Here is a 24,595-nt window from a genome sequence, read left to right on the forward strand (position 1 = left end):
TTGGCTGGTCGAGACGGATCCCGGGGCCCTCCATGTGGCCTTTCGCTGAACTCCGAGAGAAAGCTCTGGAGCCATGACCGGACAGGAATGGTTCGAATTGGCCAAGCCATCCCGGCTTTGCTCAGGCAACGTTTCACGTGAAGTGAACTTGTCACGTCAAAATTCACTGAACCAACCGGTCGAAGCCATCCTCCCCCCCCGCATTTCGCCATCATTAACCTTTTTGTCATTTGGATGGCCGTTGGAAGTCTGGAAAGACACCCGAGTAGCGCCAAATGACGCCAGTGACGGACCACGAGGGGTCGTCATGACTGATGGGAATTTGTTTGCGTAAGTTTTGTAGTCATTTATTTTGCGGCCGGAAAGGGGCGACTGTTATATAGGGGAAAATTTGAGGTTGGCAGTCCTGTCTAGACAATCCAGGCCTCCAATGCCCGATAAGAGATCAAGCTTTTGAAAGCCGACGCGGCGAGCGCGCATCACACAGCGTTGGCTGGGCGAGGGCGGAGTCCTCGATTGGGGGGAGCCAAGCCCATGACCGACGCAAAACCGACGTAGACAGGGGCGATGCAACCGAAGACGAACGGGCATGAGAGGGGCAAGAGAGGAGGAGGTTCCGGCTCCTGACCTGCAGTACGATGTACATGATGTACATGTAGACCTCTGTGTGGAGAAGGATGATCAACTAGCAGAGAAAAGACTGATACTACCATGTATGTAGACGAGGTCGACCAGCCAACGAAGCCAAGCATCTGTGCATCCCCGAAAGTGCCGTGTGCCACACAATACGTACTGTTGTTGCTGCTGTAGCGGGCAAAAAGATGCCATCAGCTGACCCGAATCGAGTTGGGCAGAGTTTCGAACTCTACAAAGATGCATGTGCATGCAAACTCTCGCCCGCCAGTGCGGTGCTGGTGGTTAACGAACCGGTAGTGAGGAGAAAAGAAGATGGGGGGCATAGACAGACCGGACGGAGCATGGAAAACCAGCTGTTGCCAGTTGAAGCGTGGCTCACTCAGGTTTGCTCTCCACTATTCCAGTATAATGGATGTACAGAGTAGCAACCCGGGGTTTTATGGGGCCGAGGATCCGATTGAATGGGGCACATCGAGAAAAGACGGGACGGAGCGGAGGGATGTGCGAGCATCAGCCATATCACGTGATGTGCACCGCCACATTGTATCTCCAAGCCTCGTGCGGGACGCTTTCTTGGTCTGCGTTTTGCGTCGACATCAAGGTCAACACCAGCAACGACCATGTCAAGATGACAACACATCCCCTTCATGGCCCGAGGCAGGCTGCGATATGATCCAGCCTGCAATGTAGGTCATTTCTCATCGTCTCCTAAGCTTTAGCCGACTATGATGCTTCAGTGCAGCGGGCTTGGCCGAGGCCTGCTGTTGGCATCCGTCGTCCAGAGCCTCACTTCGAGGCAAGGCCAAGGTATGTATGTGCCTGCTTCTCTGCCACTACGGGGCCTCATGGTTTCCAGGCAGCCTTGCTCGAGTTGAGCAAGTGTTTCCCCTCGCTTCTTCTCTTTGCTGTCATCCTCATGCGCCATCAGAGCGACCCTGCTGTGGCCAGTGGCCATGTGCTACACATTCAGCGGCAGCCTTTCCTGCCTCGCCCAGGGCCCTCTACGACACTCACTCACTCACTCAGCCCGCTCCCCCATGGTTCCTGGTCCCAAGTGGGATTTGCGGGTCGGGTTTACTTCGGCTGGCGCAACATTCCCGCAGTAACATTGTGTCCACGAAATCTGGGCACGCGCCGCTAGCGCCATAACACAGCCATCCACAACAGAGCTCGATCCGACGAATGGGAGCGCCGAACAGAGCTCATCAGCAAACTCTGAGGGAGACACACACACTCACAGAGAGAGAGAGGGGGGAGAAGAGGGAGAGAGAGGGCCTGACGGGCAGAAGCACCAAGCATTCGGCGGAAACAGCAGCAGCATCAGACTCTGGCGTCCGTGGACCGCGAACAGGAGCCCGTGGACCTCGACGGGCAGCAAATGACAGCAACAGCAGCAGCAGTAGGCACCAAGCATCCCCCCTTCGCTCTCACCTCCCACACACCGCACCGACCCGCGATTTTCTTGCTTGCACCGAAAGCTCCCTCGCTCCCCATTCGCCCCCCCCCCTGTTCTTCGACTCCTGCGGTCTGCCCGTCACCGACGAACAACAACAATCACCGTCAGTCTTGGAGCTAAATTTCTGCCATCTCCATCCACCTCCACCAAAGCTTCCCTCGACAACCCCTCCAACTTCAACACCAACCCGCAACAGGCATCTACAAATAGAAGGCTGTATTTTCTCCGCCCACTTACTTGCAGTCGACAACTCGCATTTCCGCTCCGGCCGAACCCTCGAATTTTATCCCACCCACCCCCCGAGTTCATCGACTCTTTTTTTTCGCGTTTCCGCCTCGATATCAACAATGGCCGGCGGCAAGGGAAAGTCTGGCGGAAAGACGTCCGGAGGCAAGGCTACGGCCGAGGTCCCCAAGAAGCAACAGAGCCACTCTGCTCGCGCTGGTCTCCAGGTAAGTTGCGCGATGTTGATGATGCGCCCGGTTTTGCACGTCGATTTTTGGGCCCCCGATCTTTCGAGCATCGACCGACACATGACACCCTTTCCCGACGCGTCCAACCACAAAACTCGACAGACCCAACCTCGATCTATCGATTCCCCTCGCCCAGCACCGCATTCCATCGAAAACCACGTTGCGCGACCATTTTTTGCCCTTGTCTACGTGCCTTACGAATATGGACTGGGATACTGTCGCGTGCACAATGCAATCGGGCTCCCCTAACTCGATGGCGCAAAGATCGGATCGCACCCTGCGATGAAAAATTTATCGTCCTAGCCGTCGCAGCTTGCTAACCACGGACCCTTTCAGTTCCCATGCGGTCGTGTCAAGCGTTTCCTCAAGGCCAACACCCAGAACAAGATGCGCGTCGGTGCTAAGGCTGCCATCTATGTTACTGCCGTGCTTGAGTACTTGACTGCTGAAGTTCTTGAGCTTGCAGGCGTATGTCTCCTCTCACCCCCTTCCGCCTCCCCGCGCACTCCGGTTGACTCATCCGGGCTTCTTTCTGCCTTGGGCTACCTGGATTTCTCGCTAACACGCGTCCCGTAGAACGCCGCCAAGGACCTCAAGGTCAAGCGTATCACCCCCCGCCACCTCCAGCTTGCCATCCGCGGTGACGAGGAGCTCGACACCCTGATCCGTGCCACCATCGCCTTCGGTGGTGTTTTGCCACACATCAACCGCGCGCTCCTTCTCAAGGTCGAGCAAAAGAAGAAGGCCAAGGCGATCGAGGCATAAGTTTCCCGACATGTCTAGCGGCACAAAACCACATTGATATTCCTGTTGGCTTTCTCTCTCTCTCTCTCTCTCTCTCAGAGGACGGTAGTTTGGGGGTGCGGTTCGGTCTGAAGGGGTGCTCTATTTCTGCTTTCTTTAAACACTGGTCAGAAACGATGACGATGCAGGTGTGTCAGAGGTTGATCAACCAGCCCTCTCGCGTCTTTGAAACACCAAAAAAGAAGAGCATGCCGTCGAATGACCTGAGCGTCGTGCATGCAGGGGTTTTCAGTATTGGACGTTAACGGATAACGGTGCTAAAAGAGGCTGCAGAAAGCAACCTAAGAGCGCCTTATTCATGAGGGTTTGCAGAGCAGCCTGCACGCTCCAGGGCCTGCGCAGATACGCCTTCGAGTCTGGCACTCAACTCAACTCTTACAATGTATAACACTTTGAGGTTCCTGTTTTCGGTTCCCAACACGGCACGCGCGGATATGGCACTGGGCTGATGGGGCTTGGGTAGAACGAAATAAAACTGTAATGAGGGGGTGCAATACTGTCTGCTTGCTCTTCTACTTGTGTTGCTCCATGGTTTTCCTTTGGTCCGGTCTGTCTCTGCCAGATGCTGCTCCCTCCTGCATCATCATCAACCCGCCGTGTTCCGTGTTGCGTTGGGGTCTTTGACCTCCTCAGCATCGCAAGTCGGACTCTCATCATCGCCGCTTCGCACACCATCGCCGGGACGCTCCCCAAGTCAGATAACACCATTTCCGAAGGAGACGCCGTTGATATGCCACATTGCCGCTCGCCATCCCTCCGTGTGGTGCTTTCGTTGACGCTGGTGGAGGGTAAGGGCTCTTTCATTATTACTCTTCATCCGACCCGTTCCGTCCCCCCCCCCCCTCCCCCCTCCGGTTATCACGCACACGGGCGGCAGCGCACCATCGAGCAACGCCGGGTCGACTGCCAGCCCCGGTCTTGGTTCCGGCTCCCCACTACGCATAGCCGCCGGGAAGCCGCCGTCGTTACCGACCCATCCGTCCGGGTCACTCACTGCGCTGCCGGATGATAGCGGGCTGACCGGCGAGACCGGCTGCCCTTTTTTCTTCTTCTTCATCGTCGTCGTCGACGTCGACGCTCGCTCGCGCGTGACGACACTCGGAGGGGTAATCGCAGTCCCGCCAGCAGCCGCCGCCGCCCCGCCGCGCGTCGCTCGCGCCCTCGCGCCAGGCGCCCCACGCCCTCCAGCGGAGATAGTCGAACTCGGTCCGGCACGTGCGGCTCCTTCCCAAGACCCGTCCCCGTGACCGTCCCCGTTCGAGCCCGGGCGCGGGCCGGGTACACAGACGGTGACCGCAGTGGAGGCAGCGGCGCGTGCAGGCGAGGGGGAGGAGAGCGGCGCAGTTGTGGCAGCGCCAGGCCCAGGGTCGAGGAGGAGGAGGAGGAGGTGGTGGTGGTGGCGGTTGCGGCTGCCGTTGCTGCTGCGTGGGTCGGTGGAAGAGTATTCGGGGGAGGAGACCGTGAGGGTCCTTCGGCGGCGGCACGTGGTGGTCATGGTTGTCGGGGGAGGCTCCCGTCGCTGTCGGCGGAGGGCTGTTGGACGGCGATGCGCCGGGTCGGCTGTGGTGAAGCTGATCTTGGCAGTGAAGCGGGACCGTCATCGCTGCTGCTGGTTGCCCTGGCGTATTCGACACCTCGTCTGACAGATCGGCCCCCCCGCGCACTCTCTGCCTGCATTCATGGGCATGGAGGTAATGTATGTATATGCCTTCACGACCTCTGCCCGTCTCTGCTTGTCTCTTTGCTTTGGGATAGAATGACGGACGCAAGGCTCGACTGGCGGAGGAAGATAGATGATGATTGATTTCACCGACGAGCCTTGGAAACGCAAACCATCCCGGGCCGCCGGACCTGAAAAGGCAAAAGAAACGAAGCCGCCACCTGAGGACGTTTCGGAAGACCGTATATGTGAGAGAGAGGGAAACGAAACACCCATCATAAAAGAAGCGCACAAGCAAGAATGATGATGATTCACCCATCGGTCAGCGGCATAGACATGCGTCAAACAAGCGACTGGTGAATGACAAAGACGTCGGAAAGAATGATACGACCCCCTCGGTGTTTGGGCAACACATCACAAACATAAGGGGTAAAGAAAAACAGAAAACAGAGAGAGTCCAATCTTCAGCACCCTCAATATGACAGCTGCAACTGTCATTGTCACATCTTGGATTCCAGGGCATTCTTCACAACTCTCAAGTCACCCCCGCAGAGTGTCCATGTCAACTCTCTTGGCCAAGGAAACTTCATGGGAAAAGCCGTGGAACTTCATCATCGTGCAAAGCTCGATCTGAAACCAAACGCAGTATATTTGACAAGGCGTAGAACGGCCTATAATGTAGGCCCTCCGTACATCTTCCTTCTTCTCGCTCGCGTAATTATCAACGTGCCTTGATGCCACAACATGGCGCACAAATAAACAGGCTGGCACTCCTCGCAAATTGCCGTCTGACGTCTTCTCTCATGTGTCTCCTAAATATCGACATGCGGTAAACCCGCTGATCTCGTTCTGTCATCCTGCCCCAAGATGCTCAAAAATGCGTGATAAAAAATCAGAAAAATAGCAAACTCTAATAAGAAATCGGAAAAGACCGAGCAAAACACGACAGAGCAGCCCCAATGCACCCTCAACGCCGATGACCCCAACGAGTGTCCCGAAAGACCATCCCAACACTGGACAGACAAGTCCATAGGGATGACGCCCTCAATAGCAGGAAGGACAGAGGGCGTGGTTCGAAGAATCTGGGGAAAGGTGTTTTTGGGACACGAAAAATCAACAAAACAACGGGATGTACCAATGCGAAACAACGCCTGAAATCATTTTCAACTTTTTTTTTTTCTCTCAGTGAGCCGCTCATGGGCTGGCGTTGCTTTTTTGGAACTCGACACTCCAAACCCGTCTTGGCCATGGAAGAGACCAAAAGAACAGCCTCAGTCTCGGGTCGTCTTGTTCAAGTGATGCTGGACCGTGGTATTAGGTGGGTATAGTCATGGTCGCCAAAGCATGTTTCCTTCATCCAAAAAAAGGGAATTTGGGTGTTGTCGAGCATGCCGGTACAGCTATCTAGACATAAAAAGGTCGTAACAGCGTATTCATCGTCAAGGGTGGTTCATATGCTTCCACGCGCCATGAGGGAGATATGGCGGGGAAACAGGAGGGTATAGGGGGACCGCCCATGGGCCTTTGGTGCCATGTCGAAATGGTTGCCCATATCAAGTTTTTTTTTCTTGTATCCAGGTTTCTTTTCCGTTCATCCTTCTCTGGTCGTGAAACAGCGATGAGCCGAGGTCTCCTTGCCGGGCGGGTGCCGTGAATCCAAAAAAATAGTAATAAGAATGGATGCCGCCGCGACGTAGGATTCTTCTATCCACCAAATCCGAGACGGCCGAGCGAAACATCATGATGCTGCCAAAAGGCTCGTGTCCAACAAAATCATCATTATAAGCAATATGGGTGGTGTGTGTGGGAGAGTGTCCATCATGAAAAGCAATGGTAGGTATAACACAGGGGGGGTTTTGTCGATTACCGAGCTGGGGCGGGCTGGGTGAACTCGTCGAATGTCGTTTGTAGTCTCTATGCGTCGCGAGTCATGAATCGTGTCCTCATTGTAATGGTTGTCGTGTGGCAGTCTCGGCGAGGTATTAGGGATCTTGTCTAGTGGAATCGAGATGCGCCGGCGCTTCCAGCACGAGGGGCGTTGTCGGAAGAGTCTGGCCACAAATCAGCGTCAGAGTTCCGTCAAGCACAAGGGCGTCATGCAAACTCACCGCTTCCGCGCTGCATGTGGCCATTGGAACGGTTGCGACCGCTGAAGCCGGCAGACGTCTCCCACTCGGGGCCACGAGGCTGCCGCTCGGGAGCGTTGCGGTTGCCACTGTTCGCACCGGGGCGCTGGCTTCCAATCGCGCCGGGTGTGCTGCGCGCCTGAGAATGGGCCGCCGACTCGTACGATCCGAGGTTGAGGCCACCGAGAGAGCTGAGCAGGCTGCTGTCGGTCCCGGGAGTGCCGACCGTGCCAGAGGTGGGCGTCAGGTTGGGCGTAGCAAGCTGACCCGTCTGATTCACGCCTCCATTGTAGTCGCCGAAGCGGGGGTTGGAGTTGCCAGACTGCGGGATGTTGCCGATGCCGTTCATCGCCGTCAGGTAGCTCGAAGAGGACGCGGACGGACTGGGGCTAAAGGAACGTAGGTCGGCAAAGCTCTTGGCGGCACGCAGGTTGGCAAGACCGTTTCCGTCAGGGCTTCCAGGAAGCTCCAAAGTCGGACCCTGGCGGCCGATAGCGTGAGAGTAGTTGGTGCTGGCACTGCGAGCCTCTCTGTCAGCTGTAAAGTCGAAAGTCGCCGCTCTGCTTAGGCCCTTCTTGTGGTAGTCCAATCCGACAGCGGGGGAGTGAATCTGAGCCGTGGGCGAAGGAAGCTGGCGCTTGACAACGTGGATCTGGCGCGACTCCGCCTCTCCGACGGAATTGTGCTCCAGACCCATGTGGTGGGCCAAGATGTGAATACGACGGCGCTGCTCAGGCGCAACAGTGGAGGGGAAGATGAGAATCTCGCGCGAGGTATCACGCTTGAAAAGGGTGAGCTCGGTGTAGAACTCGAGAGTCTCCGGGTCATTCAGGTCAATATCTCCTTCTGTTTGGTCAGCAGAGGTATGTGATGCGGTTTGGTAGAATCAACCTACCAAGAGGGCCACGAGGAGGGTTGCTGGAGACGCTGTTCAGGGTCTGCAGCGAAGGCTGCTGGTGCAGCATCGGGGCGCGGTGCTGCTCCTCGAGCTGACCGCGCCTCTCCCTCTTCTCGCGCTCGATACGCTCCCGCTCGGCTTCCGGCAGCATCTTCTTGTATTCAACCCTCAGCTTGCGGCCGTGGACCTCCATGCCGTTCATGGCGTCGATGACAATCTTGGTATCTTCGGGAGACTGGAAGTTGGCAAAGGCCAGGCCGCGGAAGACGCCGTTATCGAAGTGGTAGTTAAAGGCATATGGCTGAGGGAGGTGCATTTCCAGCATGACAGCGGCGAGAGTCTCCTTGCGCACGGCGAATGGAATGTTCTTGATGACAATGGCGGTGGGAATGAGCTGCTCTTCGGTCTGCGAGCTGGGTCGCATGTCGCCTTGTCCGTCGTAGCGAAGACCGTTCGACATTCCGTTGTTGAGGCCGGGTCCATATGAGCTGTGCATGCCGAGGCCTTGATCGGTCCAGTTCTGTTGGGAGTGGCGGTCAGATCACAACTGGGATGCGTAGGGCGAAGGTCAAGAGATAGAAAAGGGATGGAAGGAAAACATACCGTGGGCAGAGCAGCTCGGCGGTTGACGCTCCTCTGTCTATTGGCGCCGTTCATAGCGCCGTTGACGGTCGCAACACCACCAGCGTTGTAGTTCCAGGCCTGGCTGTTGTCCAACATGTATCCTCCGGGCATTCCATTGGCAGACATTTGGTCCATGGCTCTGGGGTTGTAGCCAAGACGATCGGAAGGGAACAGGGCAGAGGAGCCCAAGCCGTTGTCGTAAGGACGCTGGGCCTGACGGGGGAGCGAGAGGCCAGATTGAAAGCCACCCGCATATCCCCTCGACGAGCTCGGGGAGCGATTGGCGGGGGCTGAGTAGTCGAGATACATATCGTGTTGTTGCTGGCTCATTGTTTTCTTCGAGATCTAGTCCCGGGTAACTGGCAGCCGCTGGGTCGTGATCCAGCAAACGTGCGTGTAATGTGCCGACTGGGAGTGGCAGCAAAGAGGGGGGATTGGCTGAGGAGACGGTTGTTGGTATGCGGATGTGGGAGGGAGATGCAGGTTAACCAGGGGCAGTTGGTAGATGCAGAGTGGGAAAATGCCCTCGACAGAAAATCCAACGTGGTGCGAAGGTTTGCGTACTGGGGGAGAAAAGCGTCGTGTGGACTGGCGGGCGATGCAGATGCGGGAAGCGGAGCAGGAACAGAAAACAGTCCACTAAACACGCAACGCAGCATATAACAGCAGAAATTCGCAGAGATTCCTCCTCTTCGTCGTCGTCGTCGTCTTCTTCTTCCGTTGGACGGCCGTTCGCTCGTTCGGATCGCTCGTCGTTATGGTTTTGCAGGGCCCCCTAAGATGGGACAGGAAAAAGCAGGAGATGGGAAGAGGATGCGAGCAGCCGGGAGTCGCGCAGCGTGGCCAGGCCAGAAAAAAAAAATGCCGTGGCGGTTGTTATGTAGGGGCGTGGGTGGGATTGTGTGGGAGGAGAGAGTGAAAGAGCGCGGCAAGGTAGCCCCCAGAAGGACGTGGATGCAGGATTGGTATGTATTGAATTTGGATTGGCCGTGGCCGGCTTTGCGGGATGAGCGCAGACAGACTGGTGCTTGCTTGCTTGCCTGCCTCTCGCTCGCTCGCTCGCTTCTCCGCCGAGATGTAGTGCAGTAGCAGTAACAGCAGACACTGACTGACAGACCCTGACAGACACGCGGTCGCTTCAGTGTGTGCCTTTCCGAGGGGATAAGGGAGGAAGGGCTGATGCGCGCGAAGGGCGTGGTTGGCTGTTGTGGTAGTGGTGGTGGTGGTGGTGGCGGTGGTTGGAGGAGGGAAGATAGGAGGGAGAATGGACGTAGAGTAGGAAGGGGAAAGGGGGATGAATTACGACAGGCGCTGCTGCTCTTCGCCTGGTGTTGAGGCTCAAGAATCTAAAAAGGGCGAGGGAGAGGGAAAAGATAGGGAAGAGGAGGGGGTTAGACGGAGGTTAAGAGGATGGATGGGAAGATGGAGCGACGAGGGGAAGAAAGGAATCAAGAAAGGAAAAAAAAAAGACTGCATCTCTTTCTCTCTCTCTTTCTCTTTTTTTTTTCTTCCTCCGCCCTCCAGTCTTTTCCCCCCCTCGTCGTCGATGGATGGATAGCGGACGTAGCGAATGAAGAGTCCCACTAGAACGGGTACCAGCCAACTGGGGGGCTTGAGAGAAAATGGGGTGTGGCAACGGCAGAAGGCGAAAGGAAGGCCAGGGCCCTGGGAAGGGGGATCAGGGACCCGGGACGATAACCTAGCACCCCTGTGTCCCTGTCTATGGTCAAAATAACATAGGAGAAAAGGAGACGACGACAGTGCAGGACAGGGCCAGGCCTTGGTAGACGACGAGGAGGACGACTGATGGGTGGATACCAAGGTACCTAACTACCTACCTACCTACCTGCCTACCTACCTACCTACCTAGGTACCTGCCCAGGAGTGGCTTTATGGGGAGAGCTCAACATTGATGGGAAAGCACTGCACTGGAAACATTTCCGGATGGGAGGGAATGAGGAACGGCGCAATAATAACAGATACCAAACACACCAGACTCGGAGAGAGATACACACAGGGCCTGGAAACAAATGTGTGGCCACGCCAGGACTTCCATGACACTTCACTGACAGGGCCACTAAAGTAGGTACAGCAGAGACTGTGCTGTAACCCATTATTCAACGCGGCTGGCAGCGGGACTGTCACTGCAGCCAGACAGCACAGATGGAAGGCAGAAGGCGCGGGCGCTCTGACGCAAAGGGTACCGACGCTCGATGTATCATTTCTCAACACCCCGTTTGTTATTTGGGACGTTTCCCTCTCATCGCCCGCTGGAAGGAGAGAATGAGTGGGTGACCAAGTGGTCGCCGGCCAAACACAACGGCAACTTGTTGACCGTCTATAGAATGGTCTTGATGCCCTGGCTTCATTCGCTTGGGCAGAGTTTCTCTCCCAATTAGAACACTGTATCCGTAGTGCCGTACGAACCAGCTCTCTCGTGAGAGATGAGCGGGACCTCTTCTTCGCTGCATCCGTAGGTGGTAAGAAATCGAAGGTCAACGGCTTCTAGGGCTAGCGGGATCAAACCAGCCAGCAGTCGCCTGTCGCCAGTCGGTCAAGATGTGGAATTATAGTGGACTCGGGCTGGTGATCGGGTTGGGCGGTGTCCCTTTCAAGTGCCTGTCCAGTCCCTATCCCGCCCGCGACCAGCTTCTTAAGCTAGCGGGGGGGCCGTTGACCGATGATTTGACGGCAAAGAGACCGGGACCCTAGAAGCCTGGAAGGGACCGTGACCACGAGCCGTCGCCATCCCGTCCGTTCAGACTTTGTGTGTTGTGAAAAGGTGTCCTGACGTCGGTAAACTTTGGTCCTGTCGCAACGACCGAGTGCACCATGGGCCCTTCTGCCGATGTGTCTCTCGGCTTTATGTCGAGACAGTATCGACGATGCGACAAGGAGCTGCGGCTTGACACTGATCCTGGCTCAATAGCCAGCCCTCTGGACTATCTGACCCTCCAACTCCCGGCTGTCGCTCGTAGTTGTGACAATGCCCGACTCTTACAGGGCTGTCTGCCTATAGAGATGGATAGAGCCCGCCCTACCGTTGCGACTGTCCAACTTCGTTGGCCTGTGCATGCCGGAGAGTTAAGAAACAGGAAGATACTGCTAGTAAACAAGAGTTGTGAAAAAATCTAAAATAAAATCGAGACCAGGTACCGCAAGGCCATAGAGCCCACCTCAGCCGACAAGCTGACAAGCTGTGTGCGGTGCGGTGTGCGTGGAGAGTGGATATGGGGAGTGTACTGGTGGGCATGGAAGAAAATACTCGTCTCGTCTGTTGTCTGTTTTGTGTCGTGCTGTGTCATTTTGTCGCGTGCAACCTTTTATTTTTATTTTTTTATAAGTGGCCGATGATGGATGTTGGTCTGGTACGCAGCACTCTGCGACTGCGAGGCATCCGTGCCCTATGGGGGAAAAGGATAGAAAAAAGGCAAGAAAAATGTCGACGAAAAATGGAAGTCAGAATGTCATGTCATGCCGTGCCCCATGCCATGTCCATGCTTGCCCGTGCCCATACCCTGGGCCTTGGGTGTCAAATGGGCAAGAAACCGTCTCCGGGACCGTCAAGACCCCGTCGAGCACCTTTCGGAAGACAATCTTAAGACGTGAAACACAGGCTCATCTCTCCAGACTTTTCATCTTCTATTTCTTCTTCCACCATTGCCTCGCCGTCGCTAACGGGGTTGTGACCCTGTGGGCATCATTCGGCTCCGGTGACAATTGCCACCATAATGCCGGAACAAATGCGCAGCGGGACCGGAATGCCTCGCCGGACATTGGAGCTTCACCTTAGCAGGGAGGGAGGACGAGGCGAAACGGCGATACAGCTCGAAGAGGAAGATGGAAAAGGAAGAGAAAAGGGGGAAGATGAGGAAGTGTCGCTGGCTACGTACCTGAAATCAAAATGCGTCCGTGGTCAGTGGTCCCGGGTCTGTGGCCCGTCCCGAGGAATAGCAACGAACGTCGTGGGTTGACAGGAGGGGCGTCGTCACACGAATCTTCTGCCGGGTCGTGCAAGGATGAACAAGACGTAACAGTGCAGGAAACGACGGGTTGGCTGGAGGAAGGAAGCTGCCCATGAGGGAGAAAGAAGATAGGGCGGGTCTAACGGAGGCAGTCATTACCTCATATTCCACGAGAACCTTAGCTGCATTTTATCGTGGGGGCGTTGTGCAAGTAATTCAGGACCCAAGGAATGGATGGCGCGGATGCGCTTGGAGTTCCTAGGCACGTACAGGTACTCGTAGTTATCAAACATGACTGGCTGACTAAGCGGGTTCTTTCCCCCGTGCAAATCTTTGGGAAAGATATCCAAGGTTGAGGTGCCTAGTTAGCTTCTTACGCAAATTGGCCGGGGTGTCTTTCGAAGAGCAGGAGGAGTTGCTATTGCCTCAGTTTTGCACCGACAGACGCAATCGCACCTGTTCGCGATAGCACGGATGTCTGTGGTCGCATCGAAGAGGGAGGGACGGGAAGACAGTGGGGACCAGGACGAGGGAAGGAGCAGACAGTTCAGTGGTAAACAGACAAGCATGGCAGGCGGAAGGCAGCGCTAGCACAGTGTCAGCTAGACAAGGCAGCTGTCAGTCACTGGCAGTCGCAGTTTGGCAGTCTGATCGCCGGTCTAGAAACGTCTACAAGTACAGTTCAGCAGCAGTAGGGCCAAAAGAGGGAGGGAGAGCCTGTCGGTCCGGGCCTGTCCTCTGTCAATGTCATCCTTCTGGCACCATTCCCCCCCCGATCGATGGATCGTGTTACCCCCCGTGCGTTGCTGGGAAACACGCACAAAGTCCACAAATTATCCCTCAATGTGCATCTGAGCTGTGCAGCCATGACTAGCCAGGCCACCTATGGTCGTTACCTTGGGTACGTATTCCTGAGCAGGTACCTACTCAGGTAGCGAGGCGACCCTGGGATGTACAGTGCGATCGAATTGACACAGGGCCTCCGGGGGAACTATGTTCGGACACTCGCCCAGCGAAACGATGCGATGCTGTCGTAACATTTGCTCGGCTCATCGGACGAACACACGACAGAGAAGAGCAGGCCGCTTCGTATTCGAACGTCGACTGGTATTGTCTACTTGTACACCTGATTGCCGCAGGTTAGGTGTCGTATTGCATTGCATCGACTCGACGGCGGTGGAGGTTTTGGAGTTCGACTTGCAGCAAAATCAATCCAAGCCGAAACTTTGACGACAACTCTGATTGAGGGTAGTGGTGCCCTGCCTGCCCTGCCCAGCCCCTAGCACAGTCAACCCTACACTGTCCTCAAGGCTAATAAAGAGCAACCCAAGTCATGTGCTGTGCGTGCCTGCAGCGCCTGAGTTGTGTTGTGCAGAAAAGTGGGAGAGACAGGTGCACGACACTTCCTTGACTTCCTTCCCCCCAGACGCAGGGAGCTGCAGCCAATGGAAGCGCCCGACGTGCCGAGCCTCTCCACGTTTGCTTCGGTACTCTCGCGCGCACCAATCCCAATCCATTCGAACCGGCAGGAGCAAGACATGCGTTTTTGTTTGGGCCTTTGCTTGACCTAGTTTGACCCTGACCTTTTGACCTTGAATTTGGCCTTGGTTCCCGGGACAGAGTCAACAGTAACATGTCTGTCTGCCACACCACACCTAAACTTAGTCGACTACAACTACATCGTACATAGTCATGCCGTTTCTCACAGTCTCTGTCCAGACGAAACATGCCGCCTTCCTTGTACAAGTATTGATTGGGTCGCCGGTCCCCAATTTTGCACGTGGCCTTGTATTTGCCTGCTCTAGCGGCGCGGCGTCACCGTGGGGTCCGTTTCCCATCATACATCATCGTCATTGTCGACACGGCTTCCGCAACGTCTACTAACGTCCCCCAACGCAAGTTCACAACATCACCGTGGACATGACTACTATTCATCGTATCCGATCGCAAAGACCTTGGCTGGCTAACCGCACCAAACTATGCTGCGGCGCACCTGTTTACTATTGCCCTGGCTGGTCCCTCCTGCATGCGCGTACGTACATACATAGACCCGACACAAACGCAACGCAACCGCAGCGCCTGCTCCAGAAAGTAGAATGCGCGTCCAGGCCTCCAAGACACGCATTCCTCTGTCCCTCTCTACGTCTGTAGGCGTAGGCATTGGGATACGAAAACACAGCATGTAGGCGGCTTGAGGCTACCGCCGCCGAGACACGCCCGGCATAGACAGGGCCCACGAGTGGCAAGCCAACTTGATGCAATCGACATTGCACAAAATGTCGCCTCCTCGACTCCATCAACCAACCGATCGCAACCAGCCTATCCCCGCCCTCCTCTCCCTTTCTCGAGTCTCAAGTCTCGATGTATCGCCCCCCCCCCCTTTCACCGTGGGATCCGCGCCCCGACTTTCATCCCTTGATGAAGACGCTTGAGATACAAGGACGCCGGCAGCTCAAAGACTCCGCATCTCTCGCACCGTTCCGTTTCACCGAAAATGAGAGCACCATCGTCACGCCGCACGACCGCCACGACGGGTCGATTTCCTGCCTGTCGCGTCCATCCATTGGCGATCCAGCACCTCGGACATGGGATCCAATTCGCATGGCACATTACCCGGGGTCGTTGTCCCCCCGTCATCATCGGCGTCCACCACCGCCTCACTCCCATGATTTCCCATTTCTCCACAACAGATTTCCCCTACTTCGTACTCCGTAGGTCATATGGATTGTCCACGGCACGCATCCATTCTCACACGAGCCAGGTCGGTGGGCCTCCCTTCCTCGGCGGCCGAGGCCGAACGCTTCCTCAGACGTCTTATCGTGAACCAACGCCACCCTACGGATGCAAGCTGCCGCCTCGGCTGCAACTGGCTGTAACTGGCTATTTACACACAGGTAGGACACCAACAACGTGCCAAGCTACGTGGTCAAGGCCGTCTCTCTCACCAACAACGTACAAGAAGCCGGCTGCTGTCATGTCACCTGCAAAAAGCAATTCTCCAAACGCAAAGGAAACCACAATACGAGTTGATCAGGAGTATCGATACCAATCGAGTCTTCATCGGCGGCAACCCTTGTCTGGTTCTCCTCGCACGGGTAAGAACACACCTGTCCTGACGCCTTCGGGCCGTCACGCTGGACCACCCAGATCTCCAAGTCTAGCTCTCGCCGTTCCCCAAATATGCCATTAGCGGCCGTCGACTTTGAGCAAGCGAGAACCGACCTGTCTGACGTCTCATCCGTGCCAATCGTCGAGCAACACACTCCAGACCGGAGCGAGATCGACAAAGGGACACAGGCCCGAGACGTTTCCACTGCTCCACTGCTTCGAAAGTTCCATGCCACCACGGCCGCTATTTTCTAGTCAACGTCCTAGGGTTCGCGAACCCCTATTCTTGCCCCTCGGCGTCGTGGCGATGCCTGTAAGGAGCAAACGGTAGTCCTGTATTACTATTGCTGCCCGCTGCTCGTGGCCGTCGTCTGCCCCCTTTTCTGAACTGGCAACTGGGGCGCCGTGAGGGCCCAGCGGCGCAATTTCCATATCCCCGCTCAACTCCAATAGTTCCGGGTCTGCCGCAACCTTGAGTCAATTTTGGAGGGCTTTTCACCTCTCTCGACACAGGCGTCACGGCAGGAATAGTCCAGCATATTCACCCTGGAAAGATTCATGATCGAGGCATGCTAAAACCTGGCCTGAGCTTTCGGGCGGCTTGAACTGTGCGCCGCGTGGTGGGATGCAACATCGGGATGCACCGTCGCACAAAACCGCCCACGCGCCATCACGCGGCACTCGCCTTTCACAACTGTGCGTCTGTGCCGGGCCTTGTGCCGGACCTTGCGTCCCATGCTCCGCACCCCCGTCCAACATCCCTGCTGTTTAGAAGATGCGAGATGGAGATGGAGCTTAATCTTACCCACCGGCCGGTGCGCCGCCGCAGCCAATGTCTCCGGAGCCATCCCCGGAACCCCAACTCGCCAGTCTGCCTTGCGATCTTAGTGTCCAGGCTTACTAGGCTCGACCTGAGTCTTTCGATCCTTCCACACACGGATAGAATCACACGACAACCCCGAGATCAATATGCCCAAACACTCATTCGTCCACCGTTTGGCCATCCCGGAGGCCAGCATGGGTGTGCAGGGTTAGTTACCTGTTCGTCCATATCCGTCATCAGTGATGCTCATCCGGTACCATTCATTGGGCAGTCCGACAGCAAATGGTACACAATCCCATCCAATGGATGGTGACCTGCAACTGGGAGAGGGTGTGGCGTTCGCCTAGATTGCACGGAGTATATTCTGTACGTGTAGAGTTGTTCCCCGGTGGTTGCTTAGATCAAGCCGTGTGGCGCGATCATCCGCGAAACATGCGCCATTGTCGCCACGGAGCATTTTACAGAACATTCAGTGGACAGAGTCTGTACAACAGTCTGGCAAGTCGCCGCTTCGCACTGCTGCATTCGGCTCAGATATGGATCACGCACTTTCGCCTACTTGTCCTCCCTCCAGAGTCCCTACAAGTTCTGATGATGCCCAGTCTGGAAACTCACACCGCCGAGTTGGACGCTCGTTTTTCAACATTCCGCGAACAATGGCTTGACCGTAAATAGCAACCACAGGCTTGCCGCTCGTGTACAGAACTCGAAATGATAGCAGACAGGCCTTCCGCAACCCCAGCTCGTTCATACAGGGCCTGGGCAAGCCTGCTGTGTCTATGACACTCTGCCAGGGTTCCTCGCCGTCGCCAAACCCGGACAGTGTTGCTGGCGCGCTTGATACATGACCCTGAATCATCTTTTATTAGATCTCTTATCCACCGCCGAGTGGTGGGTGGCTTTGGCTGACGGACGAAGTTGTTCCAATGTTCCAGACAATTTCTCCAAGCGGGGCTCCGAGAGAAAGTGTGGCTTAACGCTCGAACGCTTATCTTTCTTCGTACAATTATGCCTTGAAGCCGCCAGTCCTCATTCATGTTGTGCAGTGCATCGCATGACAAGGTCACCGTAATCCGCCTTAGCTACACGGTGTTGAGAGACTAGGGACGGCGCCGACTCCGTCACGATGGTGAGCTCGGGCCTGGCTGGTCTAGAAGTCTCTGGAAGCCCGAAATGGACTCACATCATAGCCTTGTCTTCTGGTCACTTCCCGAGGCTCGATCAACCGCCGATCACCATGGTATTTTGTTGACGAGTCTTGCCCACGTGATCGATGTGACACGCGGAAGGAGGCTGCATATTCCGTTTATGCACGGCGGGAAGCAAACATCACATGGATGGGGCTTGACCCAGGGCCCGGGTCCCCGAGGTCCCTGACCATGGTTCTTCGTGGTCTTTGGTAGTACCTCTGAAGCGCAGTACTACTGTGCTCCTACGAAGTTCAAATGGAGAGTTGCGATGTCACGCTATCATATCGTCGTATGGTCAGAAGCAACGAGGCTATGAGATTCTCAGAATACTCTTCCTGACTTTGTGGGAAAATGAGGAGATGCGTCCACAGAGGAGGGTGACCGCCCCCTCATTACCCGGGGGGAGGCGATCGGTCATACGGTAATCTCTGGTCTCGGCAACGTCAGCGCCTAGATGATCCTGCCTTCTCGGCAAAGCGATGGTCGTTGGCTGAGAATCCCGAGAAGGACAATTTGCCAATTCTACGTGTGGCCCATCGGCAGCCTAGTGCCGGGGAGTCGGAATACCCTCCACCACTTGCGGGTCTTTCTTTCCCTCTCTCTGGTCTTTTTTAGATCCACGCTAACACCCATCTGGCTGTCAGCGGTCATGAGTTTTTGAGTCATGCCAGCTGAACCTAACCCGTGTATGGAATCTGATAACAACCTCATCAACCTGCCTCTGTGGAACCGGAAGGGGGCCGGTCGACAAAACAAAAGCTATCCGACAATTGCATCTTGAAAAAAACGTCCGCCAGAGAATCGCCAGAGCCCAAGCTCGCCGCCTATGTAAGGCAAATGCTGTCCCGATTCAGGCCATCGAATTACCGGTAAACCGTAGGCCGTCGCCATGTATCGGTGAACACGATCCACCCACCTATCATGACGCTGCTCATCTTCCGCCATCGAGCAGGGATTCTGCTCCATCGCCATAGTAGCGAAGGGGTGTCTTTACCCTGCCCTTTCGAAGACCGAGCCAAGAGGCGTACCCAAGTCGTGGGGTCGTACAGGTACACAAAATGGAAAACAGAGCAGGAAATAACGCCCTTTCGAAGTCGTCGAAAGGCTTCTACGTTTGCCAACGAGACTAAAAAAGAAAAAAACAACATTCCCCCGGCGAAGGGGCGAGAGGCAAATAAAAGCCCCTGAGGGTTGACGCAGCCCCGTATGGTCCAGTCCGACGGGCCCTTTAGGCTTCAAGTGGACTCTTGTTCTCTGTTCATCACTCGTCGCAGCCCCACCCAGACACATTTCGCGCTTCACGAAGCCGGACTCCCGCGAAATGAGGTCGTTGCGGTACAGTTGTAACCGCGAAGCTGGGCGGACGCGTTAAGAGGTGGGCCTTGAGGCGTGGGAAAGAGGTAGTGGAAGGGGGGGGTGGTATGTGTGGGAGAGAGGTTTGGCCCCGGAGAGGCTTCCGGGAGAGGCTCCGCGGGGTTTGGCACTAGAGACAAATCTCCAGTCACGGAAGATTTCATTTTGATGAGTATTTCCTACCGTCACACGACAGATGATACGCCCCGGGTTCTGGAGAGCTCCCCAAAGGGGTAATTCGAAGAATATCCCAAACGAAACAAAACACCCCTACCCCTTGGACCTCCTTTCAGGTTGAGTCCATACCGCCCGGGCAGCACCGTCGACAATGCCTTCAATGGGACTATGTGACAACGTACGCAGACCGACAGAAACAAATCCGGAACGGTTTTCCAGCGCCGAGAAAAGGGCATGGCGCTCGAGTCATGGTTTAATGAGGCACTCTTTCCTACTTTGTATGGTGTGTGAGCCTGGGAAGTTTTGGATGCTGCGTCAGCTCGTAAGCGCAGGTTTCTCGTTATTAAGCCTTCTTGGTACTTGCTGGGGTCGCAGCGGTGAAAAAGCTTGATGGTTGTCGGCCTTTTCCCCCTTCTTTCTATTCTTGCTCTGGGAGGCGAAGGGTATATGGGGGGGGAGGGGTATAAGCCGTCGCGTCCTCGTGTTGGTACTCCATGAGAAAAGCAACCAAAAAAAAAGGGGTAAAGAGGCGATTGAGGCAGTGTAAATGAGGAAATGTGGTGATGATGATGCCCTCTGGTGTACCGCGTGTTCTATCGGTGGCTCTTCCACAAGTGGTGGATGCGGTTCCCGAGTCTCCGTCGGACGCCAGAGTCGACGCTCATGCCATGTGCATGGTTGCACGCGCTGCTAGTCCTTCTTTCGAAAGACCCCCCCTTTCCCAGCCGGGCAATCCGGGAGGGACTCTCTCTCTCCCCGGCTTCACACCGGATGTGTGAGCGCCTTCGAGGAGATAGGTCCGCACGCGAGCCCGGTGGTCCTCGTCTCGGCCATCCTTCGGCATCTGCGCAACAAGGACGTCTTGCAGGCTTTGTCGGCGACTTGTCTCGCAGACTTGATGCGGTTGAGCCCTAAAAAAAAAAAAGGCTACATTCTCTGCTCCGTCCGCCAGCCTGGGAGTGTAGATGTGATGATGATACACCAGTGGGGTTAGGTCTTACATACGAAGGGGACATGCAAACTCCAAACTCCAAACTTCAAACGGTCTATGCCATTCGCCTAGTTGTCGGTATAGATTCAATGAACATGGTGCACGCCAAGCACTGGCGGCAGGTGAATGTCGCTTTTCTGTTTGATGTGTGGTAAAAGAGCAAGAGTCTGAACACTCGGGAGTGTCCATGGGACCTGAGTCGGGGGGTACAGTACGCATTCGAGTTTGATGTCGCTGTCTTTGGAAGATATACTTGGAGCTTAGAGTACTAGCTCATCAATGTCGGAGTACCCTGGGATGAGGCGCTTGCTAAGTACGCCTTGAGGTCAAGAACAGTTGTGTTGGCGCATGAACAGACGACCAAGTGACTAAATGCTACACAAGACCGATACATTACAATGTCAAAGAGATATTTCCTTTAGAGTTGATGGAATATCATGATCCCCTAGGGACCTATACGCTGCGGAAGTGAGACTTCACTCCAGATGACTGACTACCTTCCGTCGGTGATATCCTCTGCGGGCGGAGGTGTCGGAAGAGTCATCTGAGCAGAGCCATCTCGGCCTGGGCATCCTCATAACCGACAGCCATGTCCTAAGAGATAGAGAACGACATCAACAATGCTGATAACGTCGTCGACGCTTAACAGTGCAGTTGATGGAAGTCCTGTCTCGTGCTCCTGGAGGGACTGCACTTACCAAGCAAGACATGGGGATGGAAAAGCTGAGAGATGGCGAACTTTGCGTGATCCACGCTGGAGCAAGCGTAACATTGTGATACGTCCCTCGCATACCGTCCCTCAGTCACTAGCCCCCCTCGCGAGAAGCCGCCGCGCCATCTGGTTCCCCCGTTCCTTGAGCCCCTATGGGCAACTTGCGAGATGAAAAAGGGACGTCGGGGGGGGGGGTCATCATGTCCTCTACATCAGGATCAACCGCGCGAACGGAAACAAGGGCCCCGTGAAGAAGGGAATTTGATTGATGGTCAATGTTGTTGACCCTCTCACCTTTCACAAATAGAGCGACGACAGGGACGCGAACCTTGACTGCCTGCTTTCGCACCCGAAACTCCGACAAGACCAAGGCTCGAAGCCCGGCTGATGTCGAGATGATGTCAAACCCCCGTCGGTTTCTAGCCGGATATTTCAGCAAGGGGAACGCCAAGTGAAAGGGGCGAGAACGGACAAGAGCCTGCCTGAGCTCGAAAGCCGTCTCAGTGACGCGTGGCGATGAGGCGTAGCGTCATAGGGGAGGGGGGAAAGGGGTTAGGAGCCCGCCGCTTATGCGATCTTCGGGCGACGCGATCTGGGTGGTGAGATGTCTCTGCCTTCCTGAGGGATGACCCGATGTTTCCCCCTTCTTTTCGGGCCAGCAACACGACGTTCGGAAGCAGGAAGCAGACTGCGGAAGAAAGCGTCTTCTTGACCGAAACTCGTCGTATCTTGTATATCAAGAGTCTTGGGCTACATGTGTCCGGATTACAGTCCGGCGATGCTGTGTGAGCCGCGATGAAGCAGAGAGGCAGAAAAGTCTCAGAGAATCCTGAGGCAGGCCCGGGGAAACGAGTTCGGCGTCGGGTCACATTCATCGTATGGACTTTGAATAGAATCGCCCGTCGTATCCATTTTGACCGCGGCCGAACCCGGGTGGAGTGACATGGCGGAGATCTCGGGATGGGTCCGGGTCTCCCTTATAGTTGGGACCGCAGACGTTCCCGTAAGAGGCCGGAAAGAGGCTGGATATACGGGAGGGCTGGCCGGTAGAGGAACTGCGTGATCAACGGCCTTCCGTGCCATATTTTGGCAATGATTGTAGACCAAGAAAGGTATTGCCGAGGTGTGGACTACCGTAGGCTCTGTACGGTCGGATTCACGAAGTTTCGTTGGCCGCAACCATTGACGGGGCGGTGGAAAGAGAGTACGAACAAGCTTAACTTGAACGACATAAAGTGGTTGGTTCTTGGAGTTGCGTAACGACGGGGATATATTTAGTTGCAAAACCCCATTGTCAAGGCCATGATCTGAGGCAGCACAAGCACTACTGATTCAAGAGAACAAGGTAAATCACGAGTCACAAGCCAGGGATGGAGAAAGCCTCTCGTTTGCGACATGGTATCTGACGTGGTATCTTGGTTGATAGTTTTGAAGGCAAAGCAAAACCCCGCTCCCTTGACTCCGGGTAATCGAACACACTCGAGATCTTCAAGTGTCCTGATGAAACGTTCCCATTACGATGATGTTATCCCGTTGGTCAGGTAGGTCCACCGCGGACCCCCATCAACAATTGCACTTCTCGTAACCGGCCCACTATCTCCGTCTGGAACGGGTGGTCGGCGGCGGGGGCTCAAAGGCGTCTTCATCAGAGATCTCATCGTCACTGATCTCGACCGCGGCTTGCGAAGTCGTAGCCTGTGAGAAGTTGAGCTTCGTCTGGCGCGACTTTGGCGGCGCACGCGCAGGCTGTGATCTCCTGGCGCGGGTTGGCGCGGGAGGTTCTTCAAAATCATTGTCCATCACCACGTCCTCTTCTTCAGATTCCTCCTCAAAGACGGGCTTCTTGCGGCCTCGAGCAGGGGCCTTCTTGGCTGGCGCCTTCTTCGCGGGCGCCTTCTTTGCCGGCGCAGCTTTCGTTACTCGGGTGGCCGCCGCCTTCCTTGCGGGTGCTGGACCAACCGCTGGCTCATCCTCCATCTCCATCAGGTCGTCCTCCTCCCGTGTTTGTGCGCGTCGTGACCTGGCAGGGGCTTGGGATACGGTTTCGGTCTCCACCACACCGGGCTGATCCTCCCAATGTCCATCCAAGTCCGAGTCCCACTCGTCCGGCTTCGGCTTGACCGTACGCTTCGTTGATCTTTTGAGAGCGCCCTTGGAGAACTGCTCCTCAAGCTTTGCCCGGTACGCCTCCATAGCGTTGTCCAAGTCCTCCTCATCCGAGTCGAGGCTGAGCATCTGCTTCACTTGGCCAGCCAGAGACTCGCTGACAAACTCCTCCATCGCGTGTTTATCGTCTTTGTTGACGAACTGGTTGACGGCGTCGCCGAAAGGGGCTGTTGGCAGAATCTTGAGAGACTGGGCCATTAGAAACTCCTGAACCAGGGCCTCGACCTTGACGGTGTCGAGACCCAACGTCTCCTCTAGCATTTCGGGAACGTCGGTGTCGGCGTTGCGTCCTGGGCGAGGGTAAGTAAGAGCAAGAAACGGTGCAACAGGAAGGGGAAAAAACTTACTGGTGGCGCCAGCCTTCTTCCGGTGGAAGTAGACAACATCGTTGGTGTTGGCCACCTTGCCGATGAATCGATTCGAAAACCGCTGGGGGTTCTCGCAGTCGTATTGACCACCCTCCGGGGCCGTGTACTCCACCTTGAGGCGGATCAAGGGCAGCGGAGGCTCTTCTTCGTCGTTGTCCTGCACGGCGTACCACTCTTCGTTTGCCTCTTGGATCATCTCCTCGACCACGACCATTAGTCTCTTGGTAAGCTCTTGTCGGTTGTCCTTCTTGGCGTGCAGGCCCTTGAAGCGTGGGTCGGTCGCCAGCTGGAGCTCCTTCGTGATGAAGGGCCGGACCGTCTTCAGGGGGAGCTTCTCGACCTTGAAATCCTTGCCAGTGACGTTCAGGATGGCGACGTGTTTGGGCACAGCCTCGCCCGGCACGAGCGAGGTCGCGACCGAGGAGCCCGGCTGCATGACGTGGAAGCCCGTCTCGGGATTCTGCTGCGGGTCGATGAGGCATTCGTGCTCATGGCCCCAGACCACGAGATCCATCCAATCGGGCAGCACATTCTCGGGGAGGTACGACGTTGCCGTGTGGGCGTGGTGATTTTGGTGGACGGTGAGCAGGTTGAACCAATCCGACTGCTGGACTCCCGGGCGGAACCACTTGACCTTGTGGTCCCTGAAGGTGCGGAACATGCGCTCGTCACGGACGTTGCTCAAGCCGAAGAGGGCCAGCTTGGTCTGGCCTTTTTGCAGCAGCACGGGCTTCGCCTCGATGTTGTCGGCCTCGGCGATGCGGCCGAAGTAGTTGACCAGGCCAGCGACCTGGAGCAGGTCCAGCGAGCAGAAGTGGCCTTCGCCGCTGGGGTCGTCATGGTTCCCGTGGATGGAGAAGACGGGGATGGAGATGTTGATGTCGGGGTCTTCGTAGTTGACGTGAGGGAAGGCGCCCTCGAAGACTTCGTTCGCATCGCTGAGGAACTCGAGCTCGCAGGGCTTCATGCCGAGGCAGTTTTTGCGAAGGCTGCGCATGACCTGGTACATGGACTTCCGGGAGGGTTTGTTGTCGTGGAAGAGGTCGCCGCCCAGCAACACCATGT

General features: G+C 55.8%; 4 protein-coding genes across 4 annotated transcripts; 2 read left to right on the plus strand and 2 right to left on the minus strand.

Moving 5' to 3' along the window:
• Positions 1 to 1,044: 1,044 nt before the first annotated feature.
• CH63R_10930 (Histone H2A) lies at positions 1,045 to 3,330 on the plus strand (the record flags this gene model as incomplete). The annotated part of the gene is made up of 6 exons (XM_018305904.1): positions 1,045 to 1,322; positions 1,374 to 1,443; positions 1,493 to 1,738; positions 1,804 to 2,544; positions 2,869 to 3,033; positions 3,142 to 3,330. 6 exons carry the CDS (start codon positions 1,045 to 1,047, stop codon positions 3,328 to 3,330), a joined length of 1,689 nt encoding a protein of 562 aa, XP_018155328.1.
• Positions 3,331 to 7,024: 3,694 nt separating this feature from the next.
• CH63R_10931 (R3H domain-containing protein) lies at positions 7,025 to 9,007 on the minus strand (the record flags this gene model as incomplete). Its single annotated transcript, XM_018305905.1, has 4 exons — positions 7,025 to 7,080; positions 7,138 to 8,001; positions 8,051 to 8,573; positions 8,657 to 9,007. 4 exons carry the CDS (start codon positions 9,005 to 9,007, stop codon positions 7,025 to 7,027), a joined length of 1,794 nt encoding a protein of 597 aa, XP_018155329.1.
• A 7,712-nt stretch (positions 9,008 to 16,719) lies between these two features.
• CH63R_10932 (uncharacterized protein) lies at positions 16,720 to 17,248 on the plus strand (the record flags this gene model as incomplete). Its single annotated transcript, XM_018305906.1, has 2 exons — positions 16,720 to 16,780; positions 16,845 to 17,248. The coding sequence occupies 2 exons, from the start codon at positions 16,720 to 16,722 to the stop codon at positions 17,246 to 17,248; spliced, it is 465 nt and encodes a 154-aa protein (XP_018155330.1).
• A 5,341-nt stretch (positions 17,249 to 22,589) lies between these two features.
• CH63R_10933 (DNA repair protein) lies at positions 22,590 to 24,593 on the minus strand (the record flags this gene model as incomplete). The annotated part of the gene is made up of 2 exons (XM_018305907.1): positions 22,590 to 23,452; positions 23,510 to 24,593. The coding sequence occupies 2 exons, from the start codon at positions 24,591 to 24,593 to the stop codon at positions 22,590 to 22,592; spliced, it is 1,947 nt and encodes a 648-aa protein (XP_018155331.1).
• Between the last annotated feature and the right edge of the window lie 2 nt (positions 24,594 to 24,595).

Source organism: Colletotrichum higginsianum (genome assembly GCF_001672515.1).
Source record: "Colletotrichum higginsianum IMI 349063 chromosome 7 map unlocalized unitig_7, whole genome shotgun sequence".
Taxonomy (NCBI): Eukaryota; Fungi; Ascomycota; class Sordariomycetes; order Glomerellales; family Glomerellaceae; genus Colletotrichum; species Colletotrichum higginsianum.